Source organism: Gallinula chloropus (genome assembly GCF_964237585.1).
Source record: "Gallinula chloropus genome assembly, chromosome: 2".
Taxonomy (NCBI): Eukaryota; Metazoa; Chordata; class Aves; order Gruiformes; family Rallidae; genus Gallinula; species Gallinula chloropus.
The window spans coordinates 156682131-156700313 of record NC_140086.1 but is presented as its reverse complement, the minus strand read 5'-3'; the positions used below and the strand labels follow the sequence as shown (position 1 = coordinate 156700313).

General features: G+C 40.5%; 1 protein-coding gene across 3 annotated transcripts in view; it reads right to left on the bottom strand.

Annotated features, from left to right (window-relative positions):
- The window catches only part of PRKAG2 (protein kinase AMP-activated non-catalytic subunit gamma 2), a 224098-nt gene that overhangs the window by 22433 nt on the left and 183482 nt on the right, over positions 1–18183 (bottom strand). For all 3 annotated transcript variants that reach the window (XM_084260542.1, XM_084260543.1, XM_084260544.1), the window contains one exon: positions 9034–9143. In XM_084260542.1, coding sequence (XP_084116668.1) covers positions 9034–9143 — 110 coding nt within the window. The remainder of the gene's footprint in view (positions 1–9033; positions 9144–18183) is intronic.

The following is an 18183-nucleotide window of genomic DNA, read 5'->3' as shown; positions in this document are numbered from 1 at the left end:
AATAGGTGCTATTTATACTGTGGTGAGCAGAACAGAAACAAGCTTTTACTTACTACAGGAACTCATTACACTAACTGGGAAAATGCTGAATAAAAGACCAGACTAATTGAGGCTCCAGGACTTCTGGAGGTCATCGCTTCTACAGTCCATCCAAATATTTCCACTGCAAGCCTTAAGGAGGTGATAGACCCTTCCAATACGACAGCCATCACCACCAATAGTCCCACCCATACATAGCAAGTCCTGTTTTTTAGGTAGCAGAATATCTGGAAAACCTTGTCCCTTACAGTGAATGAGCTCCCAAATGGCTTGATTACCAGGCAGCGATACCAGAAATGGTGGCAGCAGACAGAAAAATTCACTGTGAAGCCATAATCCTTCCTGGCACAATGAAATACAGAGTTTAACATGTAGTTAAAAAAAATTCACAAGAGGAAGGCATTCAGTCTTCCTAAACTGGACAGGAGCTGAAGTAGTGCTGTAGGTTAAACACATACACCCATACACTCAGAAGCTCTAAGTGTGAAGCAGAAGGCATGCAGTGCTTTCTCAATGGGCCCCTTGTGGAGGGGAGAAAGGTTTCCTTTTCAAGGGAAAACAGCGTATGTATCTTCACAATATGAGCAAAAATGATGAAGTCACTTTAGAATACAGTCTTTGTTCTCCACTCTTAGAGGGCACAAGGAAAAGTTACCCCAAGACATCTCTCTTGGAGGCTAAGCACTTGCATTGCAATGGTTTTTTTACCAAATAAGACGACAAAGGGTAGTACAACTGGCCTCTGTTGTAACATGAAAACCATCAAGCCTCTGCTGGGACCTTCATACTGCACAAAAATTGGGCAACCTACACTTCACTCCCCTGGTTTAAATCTGTTTATCAGCTCACTGACTCTCAAATGCTTTTGATGAGAAAATATGAGGAATGGGGCAAACGTTTGTAGCCCACCAGGACTATATTTCTTTAAGTACCATGGCAAGTTCTTTGGCTGCCCAAATCTTGGCAGATCTCAGGGCGAGAAGCAGAATTATAACATCTCCCCTCCCCCATCACTAGGATTTCAGGTAGTGCTGCTTCCATATCAGAAGCTGGCAGGCAGAGCTCATACAAGGAATTCACCACTGCTTTTGTGTACTGGTCTGACAACACAGCCAACAAAGAGGCAAAACAAGGCACTAACTACTTAATCATACTAACACACTGCCATCAAACAGAGTGCAAACCAGCCCACTCTCAGTTCCAGAAAATCATAATCTTTCCTTATCTGAAACATACTCCTCAGCAATGACTGGAGCGGCTCAGTCTTTTCCACCCCCTCCCTTATTCACTCTCAGCTTCTCCCAAGTGTCTTTGGAGCCCCAGGCAATAAGACAGTCCAATAGAGAAAGCTGAACAGCAACTGGTGATACAGCATTTAGTACTGTGTTCTTTCTGTGTTCCCAAACTGAAACTAACTACCACAGAAAGCTCTTTGGACAAGCCTCTTCCACACAGTCAGCAATCTTCAAAGGATTTATTTCTGTGGCCTGAAAATTTTTGTGCACTACATTGGAATCAAAGACTCCAGCATCCAGATCCCATGACTGTCTCCTTGATAACACGAAAGCCATACAACTTCAATAGTCTCCAAATACAAACTTTTGCTTTGAAGCAATTTACATCCACGTGGCAATGGTATTTAAACACCTTCAACTGAGAAGGTAATTCTTCCCAAATGCAAGGCCTGAATTAAGGAAATTCCAGGGAGATGGAACAATTTTCTGGAGAATATCCACATCAGCTTTCCAAGGGGTTCAGAGGAAACTGAAAAATGCTTCTCCTAACTTGCAATCTAGGGATGACACCTATGATCCAAAACCAGTTAAATATTCGCACAGGAATTGCTCTCAATTGCTTTGTCTTTGTTTCCCATAATGTGGTAGCAAAATAAAGATACTAAACACTAACTTACAATTTGATTAATTTTTTTTTCTTCAAATGAAGCTGTAATGTCCAATCCAGGCATCATTTTAAGTTACAGAAAAACACAGTCCTGTAAAGGAGCTATTTTTAAAAGTTAAAAATATCTTTTAATAGTATGTGTATATATATAGTTCAATGTTTTTATAAATTGGCTTGTCTGGAGTGAATTGGCCAGCACACAAGTTTACAACCAAGCATCTCAGTGTGATGACTGCTGTGTTCAAATTTATTTTCCAATTATTTTCTTCTTTGGTCTATGAAATTGGTAGAAGTATTTCCTCCTTGAAGGACTACGCCTTTAAAAAGAGAGGCTAACTTCAGGACATAACAATAAAGACTTTTGCCCAGGGCAAGGGTCAAGCAGGTTTTGAAGTGAAGAACTTCCTCTTTTACCTTATCACATCCTCAAGTAAAGTAGAGAAAAATTGGACAAACCTGTTATTAATGGAGAGGCTGCTTTTAACAACTAAAAGAACCCAACCAACACCCATAAGCAGCTTGTCTAGTGCATGTTGGATTTTGGAAAGTCTATATAAAACCAGATCAAAATTCAGTCCTCTTGCCTATTCATAGCATTCAAAGGGAACACTCCTAGTAGATTATGTACTACTAATGGCCAGAATGTTTAGTAAAATCTAAGAGCTGATGGAGTAATGCCCTTCAGGCCCAAGCCAAACCCCAGAAATAATAGGTAGTGTCTTATCCTCAAGTTAAAGTATGCAGGCATCCACAGGAAAAGGTCTGAAAACACCAAACCAAGACCTTAACAGACACGCTATGTCAATATGCACATATTATAGCCAGAAGATAAGGGCTCTCCTTCTCCCTCTAATACCATACGCAAGCTGACTTAATCACCACCTCTTCTAGACAGCCACCAGTCCACAGCTGCAGTCAACTGACTCCATCTCAGTAAGGTACCCTGCTGATACTTCCACCTGCTGGTTGGGTGGGTGGGTTGGTTGGGGCAGGGGGGCATCAGAAATCACTTCACAACAGAACTCCCACTGCTAGATTTCATGCCATAAAGGGCTAGAAGTGAGACCAGCCTGCATTGGGAAGGGTAGTCCTTCTTTCACAGATTAAGAAGTGGGGTGGGGCACTGGGAAGGCAAGAAGAATGATGCATGAACTTCACCCTACACCCTGTGCAGGCCAAAATTGTTCTGCTTAATTGGAGGAAAGATAGTATGAGTTCATTGTACCAAAATCCAGAATAAATGCTCCCTAATGGTTTTGAGAGCTGCAGGAATTAAGCTCCTATGCTTCTTATGTACATGTAACAGGAGCAGCTCTGAATAAAAAAATACCCAAAAAACAGACAGCCCAACAAACCACCCCACAAGAGCCTTCCTGTATTACACTACTGATTCCAGCCTGATCTCAATAAAAGGAGCTTTTATGTGGCCCGCTCAACTGCCTCAGCCCACATGACAGAAGCTAAATTATATTATTCTCTTACAGTTCTGTGGGATGGGTAAACAAGCAGGGGTGTTCACACTCTTTAGAAATGCAGACAACATATTAGTTTAAATTTAGCAACTTGGAAGGGGGAAAACCTCAAAGCCAATTAAGGAACAGACAGTCAATCCTTTTGTAAAGCTGTGAGAACTCTGTTGCGACAGCAGACCCAGAGTCTGCTGTGTGTTTCTGGAAGCAAAAGATTCTAGAGTATTCTTCCTGGAAGCCTGGTCTTTCTCATTACCTTGCAGAGAGGCAACACCCCAGTTAAGAATGACCTGGAGGGAACAAGAATAATAAATCCATTTACTGAATAAAGACAGCACAAGGAAGAGAAACACAAATCCTCTTCCACTCTTCTTATGTGGCATCTATTGCATGCTCTGCAGAAATTAGATTTACTTCCAGCTTATTAAACCACTGAAGATATTTCCAGAAGACTGTTCCTTTTTTTTTTTTGAGCTAAGTGATAGAAAAATAAGTATTTGAGGTCTTACTAGTCTGTGACAGTTACTGACAAAAAGCCTACATTGGTGATAACTTATCTGTAGATAACTTCATTAAAACAGAAAGGTTAAATAATATAACCTTCTAACCTCACACAGCTGTCCAAGATTTCTTCAGGATATAAAAGTCTTTAAAACTCTGAAATCTTATTCATAAATATGATTTTCATTAGTTTCCAAAGAAGTGCTGGATAAACACTTTAAGAACAGCTTCAAGGTCATGGTGAGCAAAAGCTACATATGTTTTAATATTAAAACATAAATTTATATTGTTACCTGTTAGAAACAATTTAGTCAAAGGTTAGATAGAGCTTATTGCCCCAGGTGAGCTCACACAATCATCAGGACACACAGCCACTACATTTGCTAACACACCATTCCTGGGACTGCAGACTGGTGCTTGATACAGAGCAGGGAAGTCCCTGACATACTTAACCTTTTACATTCCTCTTGGGGGGTTAATGGCTCTGCACTCCAAAATAAGCTAGTTCTCACCTGTGTGTAGGCTGGGCAAAGTCAAAGTAATTAATAAATTTGTTTAAAGGCCAGACAAAATACCGGCCTTAAGAAGTTTATAGAGTTGAGGTTCAGAGACTGCCCTAAGCTAGGGAGGAGCCATATCCTTTCAAAATTCAGAGCTCAGAATGGGGAAATGCATGGGTATCTAAAGAAAACCAATGCATGCAGTAAAAAGGAAAAAAATAAAGTACAGAATAGATGATGTTAGTAATATTAAAGTAGTCCAACTGATAGAATGTCAAAGTGTGCTATAATTTGTTGACAAAAATTACTACAATTCCTGTTTTCCTTCGAAGAACTAATATCAGTTTCAAAGGAAAAGATCAGATTGTTAAAACCAACAAGGGGAAAGTAAAGGCAGCCTTTATCCTTATTCAGTGAAAGGCCATCAGTCCCCAGATCTTTGCCACATTCACTGTGTTGCCACTTGTAGAGTACTCAAGTGCTGTGCTGAAGACAGAGGCTGGTAACCAGCAAACCTGCATTCAGCTCAGTGTAAAAAGATAATCCAGATCTATTTATTGAATAATGGAATGAAGAACAGTAAGTGAAAGCTCATTCACAGAGCAGCTCTTCAGGGGACAACTGTCCTAACCCTCAAAGGGCCTGTGAAGCCTTTACTCTCCTATTTCTTGCATCCTGGGAGATGTGCATGAGATTAGAAAGTCAGTTTATCCACTGTGAGCTGCACACTGTTGCAATTTGCCCGTTTCGCCACAATCTACAGAGTCAAGTTTCCAAGCTTCCCAGTACAGCTCATAACATGTAACTGTCTCTTGACTCCACTCCTGGTCAGATCAGACTTTCTAAGTTTCTTTAATGGGCATCAAGCAAAGATAGTATCTTCTCTAGGAGAAGCAAAGACTGGAGCCCGTCTTAAACAAGGAGTATTCATGGATCACAGGCAGGGCAATGGCACAGCACTGAGGTGGATGGAGCTCAATGCACTTTTATTAATATTTACGAGGAGCAAATACAGGCTACATCTGCACTAGTAAACTGAAAGGGTGAACAACACTCTACTGTCAGTCTAAATCAAGAGAACTGTGCCAGCTAGCACTCTCCCAGACAGTACCTGCCACTTCTCAGAGCTCAGTACATGCTGGGGCCCACTGCAGGTAGGCAGACTAAATGCAGATACTCTGTTCTTGGTGGGGGGGGGGGGGGGGGGGGGGGGGAGGGGAATAGAAGCTAAGCTATACTAAATGCAAACTGAGCTGTGCCAGTTGGCCTCTGGGCAGGTAAACAGACCTTGGCTCAGGACATTTTATTTATTTAGTGTAGATGTTGCTCATGTCTGTGCCAAGTGACACATTCCCCAGCTGAAGCACGGCATGCTTCTCCCTTACCATACGATCTGATGCCCAACAGAAGTGCCTGAGATACACAGCTGCTTTCACAACATCCCAGTGCTGGTGCCAGCTGCACAGGTGTATTCTCTGCACACAAGACCAGACTAGAGTGCCAGCACTAGAAGCAGCAAGGTGTTTGGTAGCTGCTGGGATCAAGAGGGCCCCATGCTTTATTATGACTGACAAATAAGCAGGACTGAAGAGACTGCTGGCCCATTCCTGCTCTTCCTTAGTTATTACTACTGCTATTTAAGGCCTTCTTTCTCTTTCCAGTGTAATGACGACACCTGACCACCTCCTGTCTCATCCACAGTTAAAACAAGATTCCTTTCAAGTCTTTACACTATATCCCCCAAGTGCATCGAGACTAAACATTTACTTTTATGATCAGATGTTGCTTCAGCAGTGTGACTTGTGCCACATTCTAACAGCTAACATCTCCAGTTTTCCTACAGCTAACAACAGTGTTCGAATACTTTCCACAGTATCTCATGAAGAATTTTCCAGGGTAGAAGCATGTGACGTGTGCTGTGGTTGCTGACCAGCAGAGGGAGACGGGACACTGCAGTCAGATAAAACCCAACGGCAGTCTTTCAAAGGATGGTGTTAGAACACAGCACTCCATTTTTAATTCTTCTTTGTGAACCCTTCTCACACACTAGAGTCTCAATGACTAACTACAGATTCCCTTTCTACCACCACTGCTTTCAAATATCTGGAGAAGCAGACTGAGAGTATGAGCCCATGATGATAGGCCAAGGCATGCCATGTTCTCCAGCTGTAATCCATGGCCATCGTTAGGGATCCCAAATAAGACAGGCATTTTGGTCAAGTGTTAGTGAGAGTTTTTCCATTACCATTGAGTTACCCATCTTCCTCTATAGTGAAAATTCACAAGGTTCATTCACTGGCTCAGGAATAGGAGATGAAACCAACCTCTTTACGTTAATTGCCTGAGATGCATTGGAGTAATACTATCAAAGCTAGTAGCTGGCATGATTTTATGTAACTGACTCAAGAGATCTGGGGAATCCTGGAGGTGACCTGCCTAAATGGTCCCAAGATTAACTGGTTCATGAAACACAGAAAAGGCACCTGCCTGATTGTAACAGTGACATGAGCTCAAGCTTTTGACCCAGATGACCACTGACGGCTTCAATCTCAAGCTGTGGGTCATGCCAACCAGCTGCAGGCACCAACTTCCAACAGATTGTGTCACACAGCAATAATAAGTATCTTCTGGAATAAAACCCAAAAAACCCCTAATAGTCTTTGAGAAGAGATGAAAGTGTCAGTTAATACTACCATCCCAAATTTGACCCCTTCCAAGGGGTCTGAATTCTTTAGTCCAGAGCTGACAGCCATTCTCTCTTGGGCAGAAGAAAGGAAAAACTGTGAACTTTTTTTTTTTACTTTTGAGACAGTGAAAAAAATCACAACAGCCAACCTCCCAAAGAAACAAGCTTTAGAGAGACAGAGAAAGACATTTCTGAAAAGGAATATGGCAAGACAGAGTAGGATGAAATATTCATTAGTATTCTATCTAAATGTAGCAGATACACATTACAGCTTACTGTGCTTACATAACAGAGTCCACATGACTGGTGAAATGCCACAGTGGGTGCAGTTGAAAGATGACATCAAAACAGTGAAGAAGTGGAATATATGAAGAAAATAAAGGCTGGGAACATTTGAACTCTGTAGGACTGAGGTCTGTGTGCTTGAAAGCTCGTCCTCTAAGACCAGAGGCTACCTTTTCCTGTCTCTGATCAGAGATCAGATGTCTTTTCACTACAAAATCCAGTGTCCAGTAAAGCATGTGGAAGACTCTAGGAAAATAGAAGTAGCAACTGTTGGTTGATACCAAGGTGCCTAAGGATGAAAAGTAGAAGACCAGCTTTCTAGGCATAGGTAAAGGGGGAAGTAATCTGACATGAGACACTGGTGACTAACCATTACATTCAGCATTGCCTTCTCATCTACCAGATAAATCAGCAGCAGGAGGCTCTTTGGCTCATGGGCAATCTTACCCACAGCCCTGTGCAAGTTTTAACACAATACTGGAACTGGGAAGGACACTTACCTTTGAGGATTCAGGCAAGGTATCAGAGGCAACACACTGACGTCTCAGTGGGCTCAGAGTCTAAATAGGGGCAAGAGATGAAGAAACCTCCCTCGCTAGCAAGATGCCTGGATAATTAAGAGTCCAGTGCTGAAGTTAGAAAGCACCTTTATAAGTAGTGACCAGTAAGTGCAGCTTTTAGCCACACTGCAGAACTCAGGAAGGGTGCTGTTGGTCATTGTAGAACTAGACTTAACATGTGTGCAAAGCTCTCAATCCACCCCATCACTTCACCTGCTGTGCAGTGTAAGCTTCCCATCATTTAGATCATTGCACTCAATCCTGCATTACATATGATTATCTGATATGCAAGAGCTAACAGTTTGGGACTAAACATGTCTGTCTGACTGTGGAAAGCTGAAGTCTAATTGAGTAGCACATTCCTGATCAAAACTACTTAATGGGCTTAGTTAAGCCAGAATTGGAGCATCTTTAAAAAGAAAAACACACCAAAAGAAACAAAAACCAAAGCAAGCAAAAAAACAATTACAAAATCCAGGAAACAAAAGAAAGCCACAGCGTTCTATCACACTGCAGAACAGATTACTCTTTCTATAGTAGGCAGCTAATGCCTTCTTTTGGCATACAAACTCTTCAGACAGAGCCAAGAGTCTAGCACGTGATTTACTGATTAAAAGTAAAATGAGAAACTGAAAACAGAAATTTTCTGCAGAATGTACTAATTTGCATAATGAAGCCAACCATTTTAGTCCTAAATTGTCTTACCAATAGAGTGGCAACAGGGTCAAAACACCTGTACGATACTCGTAACTAATGCACAGAGGTCTTTACATAAAATGTCTTTATGTAAATTCTGATACCCACAAAGAAGCCAAATAAGTTTGGGCTTGTCTAAAAGTTTTTAGATAGTGGTTCCAGCTGCAAACCAAATTATATCTTCTCTTTCAGTTCTGCTAGGAAGACTTCCTTCAACTCCTCCTCTACTACAACATGAAAGATACAGTTTAAACAATCCGAGACTGTACAGTGAAAGCACAAACCTATGGTAGAATCTCTCTTCAAGAGATCAGATTTCATTTAACACTCAGGAAACACTCATTTAAAAAAAGAACTGCAAGCAAAGACAGACTGAAAGGAGAATGAATACTCACTTGTAGCGTAGTGTCGAAAACAACAAGCTTAGAGCTTGTGGGAACAATGTCATAACACTTGTGTGACCTCATGAATCGCACATAAATGTCACTTTCCGATTCTTCAAGTGCTGTAAGTAAAAACATTATGTTGTTTTATTTAAGTAACCTTAGGTAAAAAGGAGTAAAAAACATGCCAAATCAACTGAACACCACTGGAGAAGGCCAACCCTAAAGCAAAACTCAAATTCCTACTTTCAGATCTAGTCAGACAGTCATAATTTTGCATTTTGTATTTCAGACTCATCTTTCTTTTCAAATTAAATAGAACAAAACCAAAATACATTGTTCTTCCTTGATGAGAAAGGACTTCTATATTGAGGACTTGCATTTACAGAAATCTTGTTTTCCTAACAAACTGTTGGAATACACATCTGAATTCCAGTTATGTACATAGAAAGACAGTTTGAAACTTAAGTAGTGTCAGGCTTGACTAACTCAATCTCATCTCTGTCCAGCCCACTTTTCACACAGTAAATTTCTATTTTCTAAAGAAGTAGCAGTTAAGTTATGGAATCAGTTCCATGCTCTTCATGTTACTTCACACACAGCACCCAAATCCAACACTTTATTTATAAATAACAGGATCCACTTGGCTGGAATGGTTTTAGTGGGGCATGTCTGTAACAAGGACATGCAATCCAGTCTGTATTAAATTAAATTTACTTCACATTTGTTGGAGTTTAGATGCACACACACACAATCTTCAGCTCTGGTCACATATGCTATTGTTGGGGGGTTTTTTTAAGCAGTTTGACCCTTCTTTTCTTTACTGTGGGTTCCTAGAACGTGGTTAAGGTTTACCCCTCCATCAGATACACACCCTTTAAACCCTGTAATAATGCACAGAAACTTGGTATATTTACATTTTGAAGAATAGAGAGAAGAAAAGAAACAAAACCCCCTTGAAATACCAGCTGATCATTGAAGACCCTCATTAGGAAGGCAAAAAGCCTCAAAATCCTCACTGACTAGATTGGCTGAAAACCAATCACCAGCACTGGACAAACAATTATCACTTCTCTACAGAATCAAAGCTGGACTTTCCCTGCAAGTGGCTGCTCTAGGATACTGACAGCATCTTCTAGGCATTAAGCCAGTTATCTGCTGCTCTTATTACTCTTTTAAAACCCCCACCCTTTTCCTCACAAGCAATGTGAGATAGAAGTTCCATAGGAACACAGAAGAGAGGGTCCAGCTGGGAGGTAGCAGAAGAAAAAAAAATAATTTGAATGATTTATATTCCTATAAAGGTCAAGACCAGAAATGACACCAACAGGAACCAGGAAAAACTAAGACATTAGGAAACCATGTGAGTAAACTGATAGGGAAAGGACTAGGCAGAGAGGCTTGAACAATGCTGATGGGAAGCAAGCAACATTTATGAGATGATTCCAAAGGGGAACTGGTACTGACTCATCAAGGGCATGTATAGAACAGGTTAAAAAGGGTAGTTTGGACAGAAAAACCTTTGTGTAATTCCATAATAGAAATTAATTCATGACCCTGCAATGGAGGGAGGTTGAGATTTTTGTTGATTTTTTGGGGGTTTGTTTTTCTTTTTAAATGCATGAACTAAAAGCATGGAGGGGATAAGCTTTTCAAGCTGAAAGAGGGCAGGTTTAGATCAGATGTTAGGAAGAAATTCTTTACTATGAGGGTGGTGAGACCCTGGCAAAGGTTGCTCAGAGAATTTGTGGCTGCCTCATCTCTGGAAGTGTTCAAAGCCAGGTTGGACAGAGCTTTGGACAAACTGGGCTAGTGAGGGTGTCCCTGCCCATGGCAGGAGGGTTGCAAGTAGATGCAAGTAGATCTTTGAGGTCCCCTCCAATTCAAAGCATTCAATGATTCTATAGACACTGAGCATTAACAATGATATTATAAGACTATTTAGATGACATAGCAAGAACTCTACTCTTTAGGAAGTTAAAATTACTTCTACAACCATAGGTAGCAGTCCCTCTGTGCAAAGTCCTTATTTACTGTAATCTCACTTTTTCCATGGGACAGTACACAATGAGAACTGCACCTGAAATGCTAAGTCAATTCATTAAGCACTGTTCATGTTCTACATGATTTTATCAAGTGTCTGTTGGAAAGGATATTTAAGCCCTTCTAACACCTTCAGCTATGTGGGATTACTTAACAGCCTAATTCTTTGTACAGGTATTGTATGTGCACTATGTGTAGACAGCTGCTCAAGGGAGAAAAGGTCCCTCAAGGTAAAGACCTCACACATTTCAGGGGTGCACTCATACTGATCTTTCCTGCACAGGCAGGCAGGACAGAATTCTTTACAGATCCTCTCACCTTCCAAAGAACAAACCTACTACTTTTGGTTGTATCCAGCCACCACTGTGCTCCAATTAAAAATAATGAAAAATAAACACCCTAATAAGTACCCTAAATCAGGATATTTCTACTTTATTATCTATTTATTTTCTAGTTCCAATCTTGTTTTTCCAATAAATGCTCATTTTTTATGGCTACTGTTAAGCTTCTGTGGCTTTATCAGTACCTGCAAAGCAGTGCTCCCTTCAGATGGACAAGAACAGATGTCTTCCTTTGACTTAAAACCTCACTCACACATGTTATCTCTGATCTGCACAGAAGACCATCCACTCAATGTGCAAGGAGCTATGAATATATACTGGCCATTCTTTCACCATCAAATCAGTAACACAGTGTGACAATGGTGTACTACATCAACAGGAGGTGACAAAATCTCCCTCCTGCTAGAGGAAGTGACTGAGGCATTGAAAATTAGATTTGCAAAAGCAGCCTGCTTTGAAAGAGCCCAAATTACACCAGCTTAATGCTTAAGATGTCCTAAACTGTGTCACACTGATGGGCCACAGAGGACAACATGCTACAGACCAACTCCTAAGGACTTCTTAAGTTAGTTCTCCTCCCTGGAAACTGAACTGGAGTCACAGCAGCGTCCTTAACATTTCTGTCAATTGTATTGCTTCTCCCTTACTCAGGTGCCTGATGTACACCTTTCCCATAGTGCTTCTGCAACAATTCTTGCAAGGAGTGGAAAGATAGGATGGCACCAGACAATTATGATTGCCCTGGCATGGCAGAGGCAGCTGCAGATGAGCTTTGTGGAATAGATTTGCTGGACTTTAACTTAGATCTAGGCCAAAACTTAGGATAGTGCCTCCAGGCAAACCTCAGGTTTCTACAGCTCATGATCTGAAGGGAGCTGGCTCACAAACACAGCAGATCCCCAGCATTGGGCAGCTTAATCTAGAGCAGGATCAGGGGGAGGAGAACCATCCACTAATAAGTAGTTGAATGTGTATTTCCACGTGGGTGTTCACTCACGAAAGCTTATTGCCTGAAGATTCATCTGAAAGTTGTACTGCATCTAGACAACTGGGGAGAAGTTCACATGAAGTCATAGGTGAAGGCAAAAAAGATTCCAACCCCCCAGTGCTGTTTTCTGCATTTTTAACAGAGCACAAACAAGTCATCTAAAAGGTTACAATATTTTTTGACAATTTAAGATCTGAAATTGAGAGCCCTGTCATACAGCCTTTTACAGAGTGAAGTCTCTTGCTGCATCAGCACTGTATTTATTCCTACAGGTAAAGGTCCTTTACAGTGGAAGGCCATGAAGATGTGTATTTCTGCCACTCAGCTCCCCAGTCCTATGCATTCTAGGCCAAATTATTTTTGCCCCTTTCCTTTCACCCTCCACTGTAATGTTATACATGCTTTAACTTTTCATTTCAGGCAGTAAACTTTTACAAAACCATTACAGCCTTTGCTTTTTCTTTTTTTTTTTTTTAAACCAGGCTAACTATTCAGCAATACTGACTCCAGGGATTGTAGCTGGACCTCATACTAAGTATAACTGCCCATTTAGAGAGCTCTAAGGTAGAACGATCATCTGAATGCTCCTCATAAGCAAAAGGGAAACTTGTATAGCACTACTTCAGCCATTCATTCCTCAGAGATCTACTGAACAGATACCTTCAGTTCCACCTTTGCCACCATGCAGGGTGCTTTTCTACTGTGTGGTTTCCCTTCAGAATGTCAAGGCCTTCAAAAAAAGAGGAGGAAAAAGCGCCTGCAGATGGAGAACAGGAACATGCAGTAACACATACGGTCAACACATACTGAAAAGACTCCAAATACTGAGACATAAAAGCCTACAGAAAGTTCCTCAGAAGTGTTTAATGCAAATCACAGGCTTAACTTCCATGCTATATTCATACTGGGCTGGCCCAGCAAGACCATATGTGCTTCCTAATTTCAACAATACAAAAATCACAACCTTTCCTATTATATTTTATACTGTAGCTATATTGCTCCTTGTATTTCTGCACTGGTATCCAGTCACATCTCAGGTTCTGTATGTGGCTCCAGGAGTGTTTTAAAGGGGGACACAGGGTTCCACAGACTGTTTTCTCTCATCTGCTTCGAGGAGGTAATTCCACCACAGACCACTATCAGGCTGCTGCAGCTGTCTATAGCACCCTTACTAGAGCTGGGGGCTCTAGTAATTCCAAACATTTGATGAGCACAAAGAACCCCTGTTTGTATAGCTGACATTGCTAAGTTTACTATGAAATTTAATGCCAAATTTTAAAAGCAGGGGGAAAAATAGCTGATAGCAGCATGTAAAACTCAGCTAACTGTCTAGTTTGGTTAACACCTTAGAGGAATAGAGAAACCACATATATACACAATAATTACACCTACCCACCCCTTTTAATTCAATCAGTCTGGGAAATGGTGCAATTTAAAAAACTTAAGTTTTCTTACAGCAGCAGAAGCTCTCTGCACTCCCACCAGCCAATGCTAGACTCCTCAGCTTGACACTATTAGCATATCTCCCCTCAGCCAGCTCAGGTGATGGATAAAAGATATGGGAAAGGGAGCAGATATGTACTTTTCTGATATTTGTACACGTAACAAATAAGCTAGTTAACTGGCAAAAACCTTTTCTCACTTGTGGCACACATACACATCTATACTTTAGGTTACTCCAAGTCACACTCCTATTTTAAAGTCAGTGAATAGGCTGAATATCACATTTCAGATGCTAAAGAATTAAAATGGTAGTTAGATATTTTTTATCCCCATGTTTGCTACAGAACTGCTCCAACAGCAGTCCATTAGATGAAGTTTATTGGTGTAATTATACTGATAAGCTTTAGTAAAAGAGGTGTTACACCAACAAAGGCACTCTACACTATTCTCTCATTTCACTTAATCAAGTAAAATAATTAAGTGTTTTGTTAACATAGAATTAAAAAACCCAACTTACACAAATACTCATTATCACAGTGAAAACAGGAATTGGAGATTTGGTCACGTACACACAGCTTAAAAGAGAAGATTTTCACATCCCTAGCCAACACTCCTAGCAAATACTGAGTAACACTGCCTTTCCAAAGGCCAGGTTTAAAGATGTAGTTCCATAGCAGCACTGCATAGTAGGAACAGCCCCAGTCTGGATTTATTCAGGACTGTTGCACAAGTTGGCTGGAAAGGCTAAGTTTGTCACAAGTAATCTGCTTCCAAATAGTGCCAGTTTTAGCTCTATTCAGCTCCCACATCCAGCCGTGTGGCATTCCTGCCCTTCCCTTACGCTAGAAGCTATATACACAGTGTATATATATATGCACAGCATATATAGCTATATATACTGTATATATACACAGTATATACATACATGTATATGTATATACATATACACACTGTTTATATATATAGAGAGAGTATATATAGCTATAGAGTATAGCTGTACAGTATAAGGACACCATCCCTGCTGCAGCAGCTAGCCAGCCATCAGATCAGCTTGGTGATAAATGGCACCAGAAGACACCAGCATGACTAAATACTTCAATAACCCAGGGCAAATTACCCTCTCCCTATTGTTACAGATAACCCTTGGCACTGTACACAACAGGCAAAAGACATCATTAACTCTGTAAATTGCTCTTCTGATCGCATTTTCTTCTGAATGTTGTCACCAAAACTGGCTATAAAGTTTCTGTCCAGCCCCAGTCTGAACTTACAGAATGAGTTCCTTAATATACTTGACAACCTCTGCCACAACTTTCACAAGGCAGGAGATATTAATGATTTACAGTAGAACTACTACTAAAATACCTCTAATAGATAAAAAAAAATTAAATAATTCAGTATGACTATAGCTAATCCACTGCAAGAACAACAGCAACACTTCATAGTAAGAACCACAGACCTCTACAAGCTCAACAGCAGCTACCAAAACATCATTTCTAAGGGAAATGGAGGCATCTGAATGAAAAAGTGGGGTGTCAAGAACAACATTCCAGGAATCAAATGTTCAGGTAGGGCTTTATCAGCATTCCTTGGCTAAGGGATATCCAAGAACAGACTCTGTAAAGGACTCCAGCACCATGCTGTGTACAGTATTGCTGTGATCATAAGCAACAGCTGTACTTCAACCTACTCTCTACAAATGAAATAGAACTAAATTTGTTAGATGGGTTTCAGTGACACACAGATTGATATGTACACAGTATATCCTGTGAAAAGCATGGGAACTAAGGGACTGGGAGAGAACAAGAAACTGCAGTTTTGTCAGAGAATAATGCATTAAGAGGGCATGACTTTTCAGTCTGCTGAGCTGTCTGATGAAGAGCCAAAAGCACCAAAAATAGTGGATCAGAAACAGGACGCCAGAAGCTGAATCAATGTCAGACTTGGTAGGAGAAGAATATTAACAGAGTTTAAGAAGGGCAAGCACAGGAGGAAAAAAAGAAAAAAAAGTGATATGCTCCATCATTTGACTCCTGATTATTCAAGGGGAAACTTTTCTGAGCAAAAGAAATACCTCATTAAAATAACCACCCATATAATTGGTTACAGGGTAAGACTGAGTGGTAAAAAAGATGGGAAGAGATGGTTACAAGGATGCCTACTCTGAGGGGCAGGATATAAGTCATTATGTTTTTAGAATGTGCTCAGCACAACTTTGTTACAGAGACAGCAACCAGCACTAGCAGAGGACTACAAATTTAGAGGGGAAAAAAACCCAAACAGGTTTTAAGTCTAATGCACAGGGATTAATATGACAGTAGTGATAGGAGCTGACTATCCCAGCACCAGCTGAAGGGATTTCAACTGCAAGGAACCAACAAAACCAAAACAAAACCAGGATTGGGGTGACAGATGAGGTTTGTTTTGGGTTTTTTTTTCCTCTTTCCAAAAACTGCAAAGAGCTTTAAAATATCCTGGCAGACCACACATTAAAGCTACACAGTGGCATTATTCATGCAGCCACAGGCTATAGATACAGATGCTGCAGATTGAACATTTCCCACCCCACCTAAAGGAATGCATGAGCTGGCAGCCTAAGACAGATCATAGTAAGTTTACATCTGTAAGATACCCTGATACAAAGAAGCGATAGGAAGTGTATCTAGAGATCAGTATCAGAAGCTTCTTCAGTGATCCAAAATTAATTCAATTACATATTACAGCATGAATATGTGATGCAAGAGGAAGAATAGAGTTTTAAGAAGCGTGAACACAGTGGAACAACACTTAAGTAAGCTCTACCCTGCCAGCTGTCATTCACCCTACAAATAGGAAGAGAGACTGAAGATACACAAAATTAAGAGGGGAGGATAGGTATGTTAGCAGGTAAATAAAAATGAATAGAGAAGTGCACATTGTTGCACTACCTGAGAAAAAGATTAACAATTTCTAGTAACAGTGACAAGCTAAAGGAGACTGTCATACATCTTAAAACATTTCAGATTAAGAATTATATTTGTAATTGCTTAAGATACTTTGGAGTGTAACATTCAGGACTGCTTGCCTTTTTTTGCCCACATCTCAGCATGTCTCTTGAATTCTAGAGTATGTGCAACTGTTCAGTCACTTTAGATCATTAAGGTAATTGAGATGTTTTCTCTCCTTGTCACAAGAAGTTGCTTGATGCAGAGACAGGAGGTTATTATGTGTGCAAACAGGAGTCACCCTAGTTAAAATCAACCATTCCTGAAGTCTGCAAGTTCATGAAGGAGCAAATACAATCCCTGTCAAAAGGCAAGCCAATCAAATCCAAAGCCAGCCAGAATTCTTGGGTAAGTACTGAAGCAAGCTATTAAAACCAGTGTTTGTAAGCACCTACAAAATCAAAGCAGAAAGCCAATATGGTTGTGTCAAAACCAGTTTGGCCTCATCAGTTTTACTCAGGATAAAGTTATTAACTGGATGGAAAAAGAGGATGGGCAAAATAAAAAAACATATTAACGAAAATAATCACAGTACACTTAAGACACCGATTTCAAAGCAAGCTTGGAGACTACCACACATGGAAAAGATACAGTAGAATCACAAGGTAGCTGCATTACAAGCAACCCTTGTGGCAGCAAAGCAAGTAAGGTATCTTTCCTTTTTTTCCAGTGAGTTCACAAAGAGGAATGACAACTGAGTGTTTTTAAGTTAGCTCCAGTCAAACTCTTGTCAAAGTTGGAACATTCACAATGTCCACCTTAGGCCAATCAGCTAGTGAAGAATGACATGAAACCTCACACTGCAGCTCTTCTGTACAGGAGAGGTGAAGAACCAAGGTTTGGTTTGAACCTTTAATTTCTGAGAAATTAAAGTTGAAAATTATCATCATGTCCAAGAACTACTGAAGCAACTGTGGAAAAGAAAAGATGTTTCAGTGACAAAAGACACCTTGATCACATGCCTTTAGTTTTCCACAAGTTACTCTGGAAGAGTTTTTACTTGACATTTCACAGGGAAAGCACTGCAAGAGAGTCTCAGAGGGCTTCATTTTACTCATCATCCTCCTTTGTGCTCTTCAATCCAGGAATAGAACATGCTTCAAAGAGTTTGCAGGAAGAGTCAGAAATGGCTGCAAGACTTTAAACCTCACAATACCTTCAAAATGAATTCATAAGCGTGTTCAAGTTAATATGATCTTTCAGAGACTACCAGAATAGGAAAGGAAGAGTCATATGGATGAGTGCAAGTTACAGGAGTGACTAAATAACACTACCACTGAGAAAGAACTATCCTGGTTCTTCATCTGATTTACTATATCAGAACTAGGGAAGAAAAGGCGGCATTTGCTTTAATAAAGTAACA